Consider the following 16,902-nt stretch of genomic DNA (forward strand, 5'->3'; position numbering starts at 1 on the left):
AATATCCAAACATTTTGATTATCGGGAAATTCCAGCACCACCTCTTTTGAAGGCAAGTAAAACGTTTCTCTAAAATTCCGTTCACGGTTTGGCTATATTTTCACCCGAAGTTCGGCCTTTTCTTGGTGTAATACATCATTCAAGAAACAGAGAAAGCAATCATAAGCCGCAAGAAAAACCGGAGAATAACAAGGGCTTAGGCGGGGCCAGGTGATGAGTAAATCGTGATTAATAACTTTCGAGAGTTCATGTCAGGGCATGCACTTCATGTACTTGTAAATACTGCTCCTAAAGGTTGAGACATTACCCGCTAAGATAGCTTCAGCGCATTCAATGAAGAGCAAGATGGTAATATTTCTTGTTTTATACATGATGTTTTTTCTTGCTGATGTTGGAGCCGAAAAGTGTAGTCCCCCTGTGGGTTGCGCGTACTGTCACGAGTGGGACTACCATGGTGATAAAACACTCTTCGAAGCTTCGTGCAACTACCCTACTCTTAGCGCCATTCCAACAACCTTTCCGAGCACACTGGGTAAGCTTCGGGCATCCTACAATCGTATCACAAACCTTACACGCTCTTCGTTTGCGGGATATCCGTACCTCAAATGGTTAAGTGTTGAAAATAACTTCATGGAGGTCATAGAGAATGGGACATTTCTACGACAAGCTCTTTTGGATGAGCTCTACTTGGGTTACAACAAGCTTGAACGAATTACTCGTGGGACTTTGGAAGGGCTGAGAGATTTACAGAGACTACGGCTGAGCAAAAATACCATTACCCGGCTGTACAAGGGAGCTTTTGAAAGTCTTCATATGCTCACGGTATTAGAGCTCGCGGACAATGAAATTGAGTTTATTGATGTTGGGGCGTTTGGTGGACTATTAGCCTACGGACGTTATTTCTTGGCGGGAACTTAATCAAATTCTTTTCTAGTAGCACGCTTGGAAATTTACCTTCATTGACATTGTTTGATATAAGTTTTAACAAAATCGAAGAAATCGAAGAAGGGAGTTTTCTTGAACTGCCAAACCTATCAACACTACACATGAATGACTGTAAAATACGGAAAATTCCGGCTCGGGAACCGTTCAAGGGACTTCGAAAGCTAAAGGAGCTCGATATAAGTACAAACCCTCTAAACTTTATTCCTGCTGATTCATTTCACGAAATGAAAGGGTTAAGCAGCTTGAATATGACAAATATGAACATTTCGGTCTTGCATAATGGAACATTTAATGTATTTGACTCCTTAAGTGCGCTCTATATTAATGGCAATCCATTGATGTGTGATTGTGGTCTTAAGTGGATGAAGGAATGGCTCGTTCAAGCGAGAAATGCTTCCGGTACAAAACTGCACTCTGCTAATTCAACAAAATGCCATTATCCGAGCGAACTTGCGGGCCAGATTTTTGACAGAGTGAACGAGTCACATTTTGTCTGTTCGTGCGAATCCTGCACTATGAATGACGCGTGTGAACAGTACAACACGTCATCCTGTACATGTAACGCTCATTGGCAAGGGCAGATCTGTGACACAGTGTGTAATGCAAAGAAGCGGGGCAAGACTTGTACTTCGTTTGGAGCGCTGTGTTACTGCAGTTATCCACTAAGGGCTCCAACAGTGGTTTGTCACGCAAACGCTGTCACGTTGAATGGTTCTGACGGTATGCGGTGTCAGTGTAGGTTGGGGTTTACCGGGAATGGCACTCAGTGTATCGATATAAACGAGTGCTTGTTAGATCCCGGATGTCACGCAAGCGCTGAGTGCAAAAACTCGCCGGGGTTCTACGAGTGTATATGCAAAGCGGGCTACGAGGGAAATGGCAAAGAGTGTTACCCAGTTCTCCCGCCACCAAAACAGATAAAGGTATCCCTTTACAACGAGACTGCTGTGCATGTCACGTGGTTTATCAATAGCACGTCCGAACTGACGAAATGCATTTTAGTTTGGAAAGAAGTTGGCGGGAAAGCCTGGAAAGAAAGAGTACAGAGACTTCAGCAATGGAATAAAACCGTTCTCGGGAATCTTGAACCAGACACTACTTATTTGTTGAAGTTTATTCTAGTAAACGTCTACAATTCACGAAGCCCGGTCAGCGAGGTAACAGAGTTCAGAACTAGTGATAATCCCGAAGATCAGGGGAGGGGAGAGCTCGGTAGCTCTGGTTCATCTAAGGCCGCGTTAACGGCGTCTTTATCCACAGTGGCACTTCGTGGAGGTCTCAATGAGTGAGTTGGTAAACGCGCAGATGGCTTATGAAAACCCCGCGCAAACAGGTGAGAGTAATTGATGAATTAGATCGTTTTAAGACACATTTCTGAGCACCAACAAGGATGCAGGCATCGCACATTGCACCCAGACAATACACCTGCCAAGATACACTACTGATAACAAGATAGAAAATAACATACGCGTAGAAGACACGCACACAGCATGCGCAAACTGACAAGAGTAAGTGTAGAGAACACGGAATAAATTGTGAAAATCTGTAGATCCCGCAGTTCCGCTCGATGAATGGGAAATCCCGCGGGATCGGGTGGTACTGAAGGACAAGCTAGGCGAAGGTGAGTTTGGCATTGTTATGGAGGGAGAGCTTCTGATTGGTAAGTACCCTGTCTCTTGATTCTGATTGGTGAGCGGACAGTAACACATGACAATGGTGTAGCCTCTTATGAGTACAGTTTTAAGAGTTTCTAATTGGTGGGCAACAAGTGACACATGACCAGGGTAGAGCTGCATCATTGATGTAGCAGGGGGTGGGGCACTGGGGACACGACATGTGCCCCCCTTAATATTTTAATGAAAACTTTTTTGTATTGTGCCTTTCCTTCCATATTTCAAGGCTTGCTATAGCTCTGGATGATTAATGTACATCGTTTTTTTATTGTAGCTTATAATCACCTTGCTGTAAGAGGAGGGTAACTTAAATAGACAATAAGTAGAGCCTAGCTTTTTGTCGAGAGATGGGAATTTGCAGACAGCGCATACGATGAATGCGTGTTTTTTTTACTATAGAAGAAGAAGCTCCTCGTAAAGTTGCCATCAAAATGTTGAAGTCAGACGCAGACCGGAAAGACCACAAGGACATGTTGCGTGAGCTGGACATGTTCAAAGGCATCGGACAACATGAAAACGTTGTCAGTTTGATTGGGGCATGCACCCTTGGAATGCCGCTGTACATAATCACCGAGTTCATCGCAGGCGGCACCCTCTTGGAACTTTTGCGCGAGAGCCGTTGTATCACGTCCTCTTACGTCAACGCAAATCTTGTTTCAAAACTAAGCGGCAAAGATCTACTGAAGCTAGCGTTGGGCGTGGCACGAGGGATGCGCCACATCTCCGGGAATCGCTTTGTCCACAGGGATCTAGCAACTAGAAATGTATTAGTGACAGAAGATCTAACGGCGAAGATCACGGATTTCGGACTCTCCCGCGATATCTACTCGGATGGTATCTATCTCAATGCGAAGGGCGGGAAGTTGCCGTTGAAATGGATGGCGCCGGAGTCCTTACTTGATTATGTGTACACTACTCAGTCTGATATCTGGTCGTTCGGCGTTCTCATGTGGGAAGTGTGGAGCTTCGGGGCGATGCCATACAGCGCTGTAGTACCGAATGAGCTTCTCTCAATGTTAATGAGCGGCTTCAGGCTTAGTCGACCCCCGCTTTGTCCGGAAGAGATCTATGATGTCATGATGTCTTGCTGGAATGCGGAACCAGAAGTGAGACCTAGTTTTGCAAAATTATGCACGGTTCTGGAGAGTTTATACGATGAGACGCCTCAGGTTTTGGCAGTGCAGATAACGGCGCAGTCATCAGCAACACAAGCGCACTTATTAAGTGGTCAATGAAACCATCTACATCATTTTACATCTAGTTCGAGAATTCCTATGCGTTTGTGGCACAGCGATGAATGAACTTATTGGTTGCCAGATCTGAGGAATGCTGGGAAGGGAAAATTCCATCTGATGCGCGATGAAATGGATCCTTTACTGACAAAACGTTGTGTTGTAATCAATTTTTGGCGTATATGCAACCGGCAAATCAGCTATTTTGGGAGAAGTTTTTTTAAATAAATTTACGTAATTTTGTACTCTCCTACGCATAGAGATTTCTAAGCCGCTCGGGATTTCTTTGCCCCATATCTCTTCGCAGGATTGAAGTAGTTTTTTGAGGAAATGCCATTATACTAGTTACTTGAGGAAATGCTCTGTTCTTTTTTGTGGCACTTATATGTGGATTTTTTTTTTTGCTGTTATCTTTGAAGGGCTTGTAAATATTGTATAATAAAATAATAGAATATAAGGGTTCTAATGGGGCTGTTTCAGGTGAATCTCGATTATATTATAAAAATCCATTGCCTTTTTAGTTACTTCCTTTTAAAATCGCTTTTATTACGAAATAAAAAAAGAAGATTGTCAAAAACGATTGGTATGTGTAGAATGCAATCTTGTTTTTTTCAGCTTTCAATACTTCATGTCAACATAATTCTAAAGACTTGAGAGGACGATTCAGATTACGTTATAACAAGCCAAAAACAACGCGCGAAATCTCTTTGAATTCCCAACATGGCAGAAGTGCCCAAAAGATCCTCCTATTTGACGTCACTGTTCAGAACAGTGTGTTAGAAGAGAGCCTCGAATTAATGCTTCTGTTTCGTGAGCATTGGCGCGTAAAAGGAGCCTGGCGTTTACTGAGATTTTGCTGATGTCATCTTTAAAGAGAGGTCTGGACGCTAATGTTTTCGATCTATCACTGGTTTTCGCGCTCTCGCCCCAGGCTCTTAAAGAAAACGACGGCAGTTGATTGATATGGAGGTTCAGAAGCAGCCTAGTCCCAAGCGTCTTGCCCGGGTTTCCTGTGGTTGCTCGTTCCAAGCCCCAGGAAGCCTCAAGGTTTATCTCCAAGCACAGGAGACCCGGCAATAAAGCTTGTTAGTAGGCTAGGGCAGAAATTCCACATGCGCTAATAAGGTGTGGTACTTAATTGCGTGGTGCCATCACCCTAAATTATGTGGTAGCAGCCGGGTAAAGTCACCTTTTATTTCGCACGCGAGGTTTATAGAAAGCAGGTGCTTTTTTTTCTTAGATTTATTTTAAACTAATCATAAAATCATAAAGAAAAATTGCCGATAAATTACCTGCTTGTCCGCCGCTGGTGATAAAAAGGAGGGGAAGTAATGAATCCTGACCACATATCGGATATTAGATCTTAAAATAAACGTTTTTTTAAGATGACCCATTCATATTGCTTTGTGTGTATTAAAGTTGTCATAAGTACAAGCCTGTCCCTGGAGTTGAGATTCAGTGGAGCGAATTTTTCTGATTAAGGTAGCACGCTGCACTCGTTTGCGGCGAGTTTTTACCACTATTAAAATTGCCTTTTCGTCACATCTTAAACCCATTTGCGTTTATCAGGCGTAAGGAGTTCCGATACGAGCTTAAAACTGACATATCAGACGCATGTTATTGAGAAGTATTTCCTACTTTAGGAGACGGAACACTCTGAGACCCACTTCATCCCATCGGCAGCGAGGATGCAAGGCACCAAAGATTAATTCCTTGAAGGAGGATATTACATCCATTTCGTCACCTTTAAATAACGACACATTCAACTATTCAACGCTTTTTCGAATATGATTTTTATTCTCGGCTGCAATGGTTTAGAATTTTCTTTGTGGAGTTGAGTACAATATTCAATTCGCTTTATCTAGATAAAGAACTTCCTTTTATCATGAGGCTACTAGACGTCTGCTTCGTGTCACGCACCATTCTAATTCTTCTTGTCCTGACGTTGTGCGAGAACAGAGAAATACACGAAGGGATTTGCTCAAGGGATTTGGGAAAATGCAAATCTTGTAAACAGTGGGTCGGAGACGGCGACACGAATCTCTTTTGGTATGATTGCTCTAACGCAACTCTGCAAACAATTCCTACAAGTCTTCCGCGGAACCTAGGAAGTTTATCTCTAAACACGAACCACATACGAGCGCTTCAGGCGAAAGCGTTTGCGAATTACCTGAGTCTGCGTGTATTGGATCTGTCAAACAATGAACTATCAGTTATAGCTAATGGAACGTTTAAATCTCTTGGCAAACTCAAAACACTCACACTGAACAGCAATCGCCTGGAAGTTGTCTATGCTGAGACCTTTCGCGGCTTAAGGGACCTACGCTATCTGAGTCTCAGACATAATTCAATTAGAACCATTGGGGACGGAGCCTTTAGGTTTTCAGCATTTCTTATTTGTTTAGATATCAGTTTTAACAGATTAAGTGAATTTAAAACCGAAACACTGCGCGGGCTTAGCTCGACTCTGACAGAGCTCCGTTTAAGAAGCAATATCTTACGAAGAGTGGCAATAAAACGACGGTTTAATATCACTTTGCTCGACTTGGGTGATAATTTACTCGAAGTCTTTGAGGTAGATGCCTTTGATGGCTTGTCACTGCGCAAACTCCGACTAGACGGAAACAAACTGGACGAAATACCAGAAGCCTTTGCGAAAGTTGGGCATTTCCTACAAGAGCTTGATATGAGCGGGAATTACCTCCACGAGATCACAAGCGACCAGTTACTAGATCTTCATGCTATAGAAAGACTCGATCTCAATGAAAATAATATTTCTAAAATCCGCATTGGTGCGCTTAGAGGGATGAAAAAGTTGAGACAGATTTCTCTTTCTGGTAACCCGTTATCCTGTGATTGTCGATTGGTTTGGCTAAAACATGTGTTAGATTCCAGGCAAAATCAACTTCACCTATCATCTCCCCAAAGCACAACCTGTGCTTCTCCGACAAGTGTCAAAGGACAAACATTTCTTGGCTTAGATGCTAGATCTTTCCTCTGCACATGCGCACAATGTGTCGCAGAATCAGAGCGGTGCTTTGGCAGACAGAACACGTCGTGCAGATGCGACACTGAGTGGAGAGGTAACACGTGCACAAACATTTGCGCGCGTGGCGAAATCGTAAACACCTTTTGCGCATACATAGCAGGGGAATGCCGCTGCAGCGAGAATTGCCCGAGGTACTCTCAGTCTCGTAACGTCAGCGGGAGTATCATATGCGAGTGCAAGAAAGGCTTTGTGCGAGAACCTGAAGGTTGTGTAGATATTGACGAGTGTGTGTACCCAAGAGTGTGTTCAGAGCACGCTAAGTGCATCAATACCCATGGTTCCTACCTGTGTACATGTGTGGAGCCATACGTATCGGGTCCTGGCGGGTGTGTCCTGTCAAGTGATAGCAGCAGCAGAGTGCTCGTTATCGTCGGCTCCGTGGTAGTGTCGGTGGCGGTGCTGGTCGTGGTCGTCTGCCTTATGTATTATCTGCTCTGGAGGAGTCGCTACAGGGAAGAATCGGAAGCGGAAGTGTCCATGAGGTCAGGCTCGACCAGAAGGGAAGAGCGTCAAGATGAGTTTATGCCGAAGAACAAGGCGACTGACTAGGCTGCATTTTTACAGAAGAGAAGAACGTCACGATGATAGTGCCGCAAAAAAAAGTAACCACGATTATGATGTGTTTACACTAAAAAAGAGCGTCAAGATGGTGGTGCGACTGACTATGCTGCGTTTACACGGAAGAGGAGTGCGTCAAGATGGTGACTGGCTAGGCTGCATCCGCACTATGGATAAGACACGTTTACCCTGAACGTGTTAACTGCTACGCGCGCTATCGTGGCCACGTTGACAGGTTTGGGAAATCAGCCAATGAGATGCGAGATATGCGCTATCGGATTGGCATCAAGTTCACTAGCAAACAAGCATGGCGAAGGAATACTTCAGTACACACCAAGACACGAAAGAATCTTTTAAGCTATGATATTTGTGTTAAAACTGTTCTCGTATGCTCATTGGCTAACTTTCTTTGGAAGAAATTTGTCATTGTGGCCACGGTAGCACGCGTCACATTGTTACCTTTGTATTGGTGGCCACGGTAGCACACGTCACATGGTTACCTTTGTATAGGTGGCAACGGTAGCGCGCCTCGGACTAAAATCTCGACTCTGGAGCTCATTGATGAAACTTCCCAGATTTACCTAGATTATATTTCCGGAATTAGCAAAGTAATAAAAATGCACTACATTCTCAATTTCTCAAACGTACGAAAGCCGAGAAAGGCCATCAGATTTCCGAGATAATAGTTTCCGAGATGATAATTTCCGAGATAATAATTTCAAAGATAAATATTTCAGAGATGATAATTTGAGATGCTAATTTCAGATATTATAATTTCGGATAAAGAATTATGCCGGGTTACTGAGCATGCAGCACTCGATCAACACAACAATTCCCCCCACAGCTACGTTCGGTCCTGAAGAGTTCTTCAAGTTTTCATATATTCTGCCCTTACTAAGGTTTGTTTATGTCCATAATTCATATTAAAAAATATAATATATCCACGTAAGTCAAAAGCGCCAAGAAGGCATCGGTGGAAAGCTGGATGTGCTCTTTTTTCATGCCGGAGCTATACAATACAGAAAACTATCTACGCCATGTAGACTTAGAAGACGTGCAAGCGTGCAAGCGCATGTATACTGAATCCTGTGAAGACTAAGCGGAAATATGGAGGAGCTGGTGCAACTCATAAAGCCAAGCTACACCCCACCAACTGACGCAGCTGTGGCTCTGGAATTATTTTCAGAAATAACACAGAAACTTAAAGAGTTTCACCAAATTTAATATAGCAGATGATTAAGGAGACCGAGTATTCAAGTAACATGAAGACCATATTCATCCCGTTTCAGAAATGTAATTGTTTCGTTTATACAGAGACAAGATAATGTTGTTGTTTTATTTAACTGGCTTTTGATGGCTTGTATTATATTCTATCCAAGGGCGGATCCAGGATTCCCAAAGGAGGGGGGGGGGGGGGGGGGGGGGGGGGGGGGGGGGGGGGAGGGGCACCGACGGAAGGTAAAAGTGGGTAAATTAGTTCCCATACAATACCACGGAGGGCATCGATATTTCCAGTGGAATCACACAACATCCTAAAGTTATGCTAATATTACGCATTGCTATTTACGGGACATCGAAATACTGCGGCATACCTATAAAAATTCCACACAACCATGTATTATGTAAATGAGATATGAGTGTCTTACACAGACACAAGGTCAATCAATCAATCAATCAATTTTATTTATCACCTTTATGTAACTCTTTTAATTTTCATGTTTCTCCGCGTGATCATCTCATATCCTCTATCGTTATTGCTTGAATGTAAATTTCCTAATTAAAGGTCGGCGTTACTTAGTAAAATGATCAACAAAACAACATAACCGTGTTCTTGTCAGAAATGTGATCCAGCATCTTGCCACTACTGGACATAGTAGTCTGTGGGTTGGGAATCATAGGTGGGCAAAAATGTCCGCCGCAGTTGGTAGGTCCGCCACCGTGTAACCTCAGGCAATTTCTTAGCACTGAAAGAAGCTGGGCATGCACGTGCCTAAAGGCTTAGAGACCTGGCCGAAACTGTTATCTGAAATTATCTTCTCTAAAATGATCTTCTCTAAAATAATCATCTCTGAAATTATTATCTCTGAAATCTGATGGCCCTACTCGGCTTTCGTACAAACGAGTTCTAAAGATTGTTTCTGAATACGGCATTACGATATGAGCGCCATGAAATCCTCTGGGCAAAGTACGGAAGCCCATGAGGGCCACTCAAGGTTTTGGTTAACAACATCTCACCTTTCGGTCACGACTTTGAACTATTTGCGTCACGACAACTCACTTTGAGTGTCACGACAAAGCACTATTTAATTATCGCTTAAAACATTGCTGGTTTAGTTCACAATATCGCACTTTGTGTCTCAAAACATCGCACTTTGTGTCTTAAAAACTCATCATTTTGCCTTTGCTTAAAACATTTCAGTATATCGTTCACGACATTCAACTTTGTGCTTATAACATAGCACTATGTGTCTATTGCATTTTAACTTTGTGCTTTATAACATGGGACTTTGTGTCTTAAAAATTCTCGCGATTTGCCGAATGCGCAAATTATTTCAGGTTTTGTCTATTGCATAAAATATTCAACTTTGTGTCTTAAAAATCTCGCGATTTTCCGAATGCGCAGATCATTCCAGTTTTTGTCTGTGCATTAAATATTTAACTTTGTGCCGCATAACATGGTCTTTTGTGTCTTAAAAAATCTCGCGATTTGCCGAATGCGCAAATCATTTCAGGTTTTGTCTATTGCATAAAATATTTAACTTTGTGCTTTATAACATGGAACTTTGTGTCTTAAAAATCTCGCGATTTTCCGAATGCGCAGATCATTCCAGTTTTTGTCTGTGCATTAAATATTTAACTTTGTGCCGCATAACATGGTCTTTTGTGTCTTAAAAAATCTCGCGATTTGCCGAATGCGCAAATAATTTCAGTTTTTGTCTATGCATAAAATATTTAACTTTGTGCTTTAGAACTTCATTTCACAAATTTGAAGAGAATTATCAAATAACTGGATTCTATACGAATGACCTGTGAGCTCCCTACAAGGACTAAAAACTAAACAGAACGTCAGGATAGGCCGAGGAAAAAAAGCCTTAGCGATACGGGATCAAAGGCTGAACTGGTTGAGTGCTCGCTCGAGCTTTATTCAGTGTTCTACAGATGCAGGTACCTCTAGCTCGCCTTGCGGGACTACGGCCCCAATGATAACTCTACATTTCGGAAGCCTCTCCTCCAAACGATAAATCACGGCATTGGACTGTGTTTATAACTTAGGCGGCTCATCGCATTAATGCTAATAATATCTAACTTTTTTGACAATCATTTACAGCATGCCATAATATCTTAGGCAACGACTCACAATGGGTCGCAATGCTGAACTTATTACTTTGTCTTACCAACAATGCTATTTATTTCACTCATCATCATGGCTTATAATCTTGATTTATATTTATATTTACTTATATATCTCATTTACTTATATATTAAGCTCAGGATTTCGCAATTACGTTTCTAGTCTATTCGCAAAGCATGCTGGTCTATGTAGAAAAAAACTCACTTTTTGCAAACGCACTTTGTGCCTCACGAGATTGCACTTTTTGCGTTACGACATTGGACTTTTTGCACAAGGACATGTGACTATTTGTCACACACGATTGGATGTTTAGGCTTGCGTCATGGCACATTATGCAAATCGCCAACAACATCTGACTCTTGGCGTCACGACATGAGACAATTTGCTTCAAAACACCGCACATTATATCTCATAATATGGCACTTTTTCCCTTATAACATCGCACCTTTTGCGTGTATGACTTAGAATATCGCTTTTAACATCGCACTATTTGCGTGTAAGAATATCGCGCTTTGTGTTTATAACACCGCACCTTTACTTATTTTATACAGTTTTAGCTGATGGAACACTACGCTACGTCTAGCTCAGGAAACGAAGTCCGGAATAATATGGGGACACAGCCAAAACATCGAAATGAGAGGAAAAAAAATATATATATCTGTAAATACTAAAATTAAGAGCTATATATACTGATACTTTATATTGATACTACTACTACTTTATAACTAATTTAATTAATATAAGATAGAATAAAAGAAAATAATAATAAAAAATAAAAGAAATAAAAAGTAAAAAATATTCGTATAAATGTAGAATTTTAAAATAGTTATTAATTTTTGCACAAAGAGAAGTATTTTGTCCCATCATCAATTAGGAGGGAAATGTCGATTTCTCTTATTTTGCGTTTAAAAGTATTTAAACTCGGTGACGATCTTATAGTGACCGACAGTTTTCCCCAAAGCTTTGGCCCAAGGTACCTTAAAGAGTGCTTTCCATAAGTAGTGGTGTTGTACCTTGGAAGGGAGAAATCCGCTTGCCTTAGATTATAGTTGGCACTGTGTCTGTTAAAAATGCCGCATATATTAGGACACAATTTATTGTGCACCTTGTACATTAGTATAGCAATGTCCTGCAGCCGTCTGTTTAAGAGGTTAGGTAGCTTAGCCCGTTCGGGGAGGTTAGCGTAAGTAGAGCTTTTGTCTTTGAAAACAGCCCTGAGTCCTCTTTCTTGTACCCTTTCGAGCTTGCGCTTGTCGCTTGATCGGCAAAAGTGCCACACAAGGTGACAGTAGGTGAGGTGAGGCAGAACTGCCGATTTAAATAGTTGTAGTTTGGCGTTGGTGGGGATAAGATTCCTGAGGCGCATTAGAACACCAGCTCTTTGACTGGCTCTTTTACAGATTTCATTGATATGGGTGCTAAAATTTAACTGGTCGCCAATCGTGACACCTAGTAGTTTGAGTTCATGAGTGTCATTTATTATTTCACCATGCACATAAAGAGCTGCGTTAGCGTCGGCGTTTTTTCGGCGATTATCAGTAAGATGTAAAACCTGATACTTTTTTTAGATAGCCGGCTAGGAGGTTTGGATCGTCCCACTGAGTAGCATGGTCTAAACTCACTCTGAGATCTGAAATCACGGTGCTAAGATCGCTTCCAGTGTGATAAATCTGATGATCATCAGCATACATGGATAAATTTCCGTCAATGTGATAGCATAGGTCGTTCTGGAAAATATTCCATAATAGTGGACCTAGAGCAGAACCCTGTGGACATCCCCGATTGATATTCTTGCATGAGCTGACATGGCGGCCTAGGCGCACCCGGTTATTCCTTTCAGAAAGGTAGCTACCCAGTAGTGCTATCAAGTTCTCTTGGAAGCCTTAAGCTTTAAGCTTAGAAGCAGTGGTGGATGAAGTGAATCAAAGGCTTTAGACATATCTGTTGAAAGGATGCTAACTGACAGTCTATTATCCCTTGCTTTTTTCCAGCCTTCTATTAGATTGATCAGGGTCGTCTCACAGCTGTGTGATTTTCTGTATGCCGAGGAGTTAGTGAAAAAGTGTCTTTCAAAACCCTTTGCAACTTATGAGCATATAAGCTTTTCAAAGACCTTATCTACACAAGGCAAAACAGTAATGGGTCTATAGTTCTCCTATTTCTCATCTTTCTTAAATACCGGGGTCCAATCACCGAGCTTCCATAAGTCAGGCCACACCTTTGACTTGATGCATGAATTAAAAAGAGAAGTAAGAGGTTTAGCAAGCTCCGTTTCACCTATTTTTAGAAGTTTAGGGGGAATGGCATCACACCCAGCCGCTTTTCCAGGTTTAAGGGAGTGAAGTTCCTTCAAAACCTGGCCTTCCGTGACAGGTCGCAGCTCACGGCAAGGAGTGCTGGGATGATCCATGAAATCGTCAGGTGAAGACAATTTAGCCTTGTCGCCACCGATACCGTCTGCAATGGTGGAAAAGTAATCTACCAGTATCTCAGCTACTCGACTTTGGTCTTTAACAAGTGTTCCATCGACATCGTTGTGATGAATTTCATTGTCTGGAGTCGTATTTTTAGAGCTGAGAAAAGGTTTGAACGTTTTGAAAAAGTCCCTAGGTTTCTCTTTAAGATGCTCACATTGTTTCCTCCAGTCGTGCTTTATGGCTATTCTTCTTTGCCACTTCTTTGCATCTTTCTTTGCTTTGCCACTGCCCAATTCTCTGCATAAATTTACATTAGGAGATGCTTGTGAAAGAGGAGCAGTGAAAGAGTGTACATTTCTATCACCTGGAAGGTTAGTTTGACAGTTCTCATTTGAAAGTTGTACAAAAAAGTGGCCAGTACGAAAAAGAAGCAAACTGAAAAACTTGTGTGACCCATTAGATATCAATGAGTGTTGCGGGTATTGAATTGATTATTTTTATTTATTTAGTTATTTATTTATTCCCTTTTACAGCCCCTATATTTATTCCATGTTTATATTTCACTTTGTTATACCTTTTTAAAATAAGATAAAACTATATTATAGAAATTAGGTATATGTGTTTTCCTTTCGGTGTTTAAATGAGTTGCGGAAACTCAAGGTTAGCGGTCGACTGACCACAATAACAGGAATATTTAATGTATAAGCAAAAAAAATGAAAGGAGACTAAAACATAAAATAACCAGGACAGTAAGGCCAAATAAAACAACTCAGATTCAAGCAATCCTTTGCTAATACGTCTTAATCAAAATGGAGAAAAGTACCATATAGATTTGCCTGTGAATGATCCAACCAAACCTCAGGAAGGGTTTGGCGGGAAATTAGAAATGGAGTCAATCTTACGGAACGGCACAATAACAGGAATATTTAATGTATCAGCAAAAATAAAAATAAGCAAGGAGACTAAGACATAGACTAACCAGGGCAATAAGGCCAAGCAAAACAACTCAGATCAAGCAATCCCTTACCAATCAAAACGGAGAAAAGTACCAACCAAACCTCAGGAAGGATTTGGAGGCAAGTTAGAAATGGAGTCAGTCTAGCGGGACGGCAAGCAAAGTGAACCAAAGTGAAATCAGAGAGATAAGTAAGTACAGTTCAAGTTCAAGCGAAACAAGTTCAAGAGACTACAAGAATGAGAATTACCAGTGTCCAATCTCCTCTTTCTTGTGTGAAAGCCGCCGTTAACCTCTGAAAGCCGCCCTTAACTGTACATGTATTGCCATTATTCGCTACTGAAACGCAGTCCACTCTACCGTCTCACGGAGGCAGGCAAGTTTGTTGATGAAGAAGATGACAATTTGAAAGTTAAGAAGGGTAGCAGGAAAATTAATCAAGTTTGCTGTAGCTCTCACTTTCTTGTGTAAACTCAATTCTCAATGAGCTTTCTAGAATGCACGACTACAATAGGATAAAAGGGGCTTCCTAGCAGGATAAGATGGAAACTTTTTATTTTAATAATTTTCTATCAATAATTTTCTTAGGTATGGTATGGTTCCGAGGTATGGTTCCGCTCATATAGATATGGAATAAGGCTGTATCTTCGTCGCTAATAATATAGTCCACAGTTCTACTCCCGTTATATTAAACGATACTGATAACTAAACCTGCAATGTTTTAAGCGATAATTAAATAGTGCTTTGTCGTGACACTCAAAGTGAGTTGTCGTGACGCAAATTGTTCAAAGTCGTGACCGAAAGTCGAGATGTTGTTAACGAAATCCTTGAGTGGCCCTCATGGGCTTCCGTAGCAAAGGAATGAAACTGTCATTTAAATATTTTAGTTGCGACGATTATATACAGTTTATCACAACTCTAAGAAAAAATGCAATATTTCTGTTACCATTATTTCATTTAATGGAGGAAAACATTATAAAAGATCTAATCTGTCTGAAGTTTGTTTAAAAGTGAGAAACAAAAATCTTGCACAAAAACCTTTAAAATAAACGTTTTCTTACATTGGTGCTCAGAGATCCTTTCACTGAATCCGTTTAGTTTATATATGCTCCAGTCGGAGAGAATCAAAAATCACAAACTGTCGTGATCTCGTACCAGAACAATAAATACAATACACCAGAAACTGGAAATCGACTCTGCCGAAGGATACAACAATAAACAGGGTATTAAGTGTGGTCAAGTGACTCCTGGGTTTGACAATTCAATCTCACGACAAAGAATTGGTCATTCAAAATTGCCTTTTGGTCTTGCTTAAAGACATTGGCCCTTAAAACAGCGGACACTTATCGGGGGTGTGGGAGATATTTTTGGTGATTAGGTAATAGCTACCTCTCCATGTAGGAAAACTTCAAGCTGAACTATTCTCGTTGCCAGAACTTGCTAAGAGGGTTGGGAGTATGCGCAGGGAAATTCATATGTTGAACTGAAATAATATAGGTTTTCAAATAATTATGTTACGAGGGAAAGGTTGTGTAGCTTGTTTGCAGAATCGGAAGAGGGTTACGATTTCACCAGAACGAAAAACATTGCATGTGGACATGGCCCATTAGTTGGGGATAATGAACTGTTCAGAATATGTAAATAGAAGTCCTATTTCGTTCATAAGAAGTCGGTGTACCGAGAGGCAAAGTAAAACAAAAAAAATATATAATATACCAAAAACTAGTATTCGACTCAAAATTATTTAAATTTATTATTTATTCTTAAAAGAATAATGTTGCATCGAAAAGTACCTGAAAAACAGTAATAGGAGCAAAAAGAGCGCGCACAGCAACAAATAAAAACCTCAAATTCCAGAGCTCCTTCGTGGCTAAACTGCAGAATACCCGTCCACTTATTTGCATTTTCCTTGTATTTACTGCCTCGTTCTATAGAAATCAAGTTGTGAAGTCTCATTGTTAACTCTTTGTGGACGGGTATTCTGCAGTTGCTCCCATTTCGTAATACTTTTACCTCCCCTGTATTAGCTTTCTTTATTCTATTTATATAACTCACAACTCGAGAATAGGTATCATTCCTTTACATGGAATCTCCTATTATTCATTTTGCTTACATTCCAGCTCCTCTTTCAAAACAATACATGCATACACAAGTCTTTTAAGCGTTCCATCCTTCTTAACTCATTAACTAATCGCTTGTTTCATAACAATAAGAAAAGAAGAGAACTTAACTATTCTCGTTGCCAGAACTTGCTAAGAGGGTCGGGGGTGTGCGCAGGGAAATTCATATGTTAAACTGAAATAATATAGGTTTATATAATTATTTACGAGGGAAAGGTTGTGTAGCTTGTTTGCAGAATCGGAAGAGGATTACCATTTCATCAGAACGAAAAACATTGCATGTGGGCATGGCCCATTAGTTGGGGAGAATGAACTGTTCAGAATATGTAAATAGAAGTCATATTTCGTTCATAAGAAGTCGGTGTACCGAGAGCCAAAGTAAAACAAAAAAATATAGTATTACTAGAAATACAAGTATTCGACTCAAAATTATTTAAATTTATTATTTATTCTTAAAAGAATAAGAAAAGAAGAGAACTTTTAGCGCAGTGCATAGAATAAACAACACCCAGGAGTTATTTGGATCTCATGTACCACCCGTAGAGCGGCTTTCGAAGCGGAAACGGTAGCGTGACAGCTAAACAATAGGATCCATCAGTAC

General features: G+C 40.9%; 1 protein-coding gene across 1 annotated transcript; it reads left to right on the top strand.

The window, feature by feature from the left end:
* Positions 1-278: 278 nt before the first annotated feature.
* LOC5519256 lies at positions 279-8,800 on the top strand. Its single transcript, XM_048733539.1, is given in 5 exon segments — positions 279-880; positions 883-2,220; positions 2,495-2,605; positions 3,018-3,724; positions 5,619-8,800. Coding segments are annotated over 5 exon segments (4,533 nt in total). The 5' UTR covers positions 279-333; the 3' UTR covers positions 7,449-8,800.
* The last annotated feature ends 8,102 nt before the right edge of the window (positions 8,801-16,902 follow it).

The sequence above is a fragment of the Nematostella vectensis genome, chromosome 10, assembly GCF_932526225.1.
Source record: "Nematostella vectensis chromosome 10, jaNemVect1.1, whole genome shotgun sequence".
NCBI classification, from domain to species: domain Eukaryota; kingdom Metazoa; phylum Cnidaria; class Anthozoa; order Actiniaria; family Edwardsiidae; genus Nematostella; species Nematostella vectensis.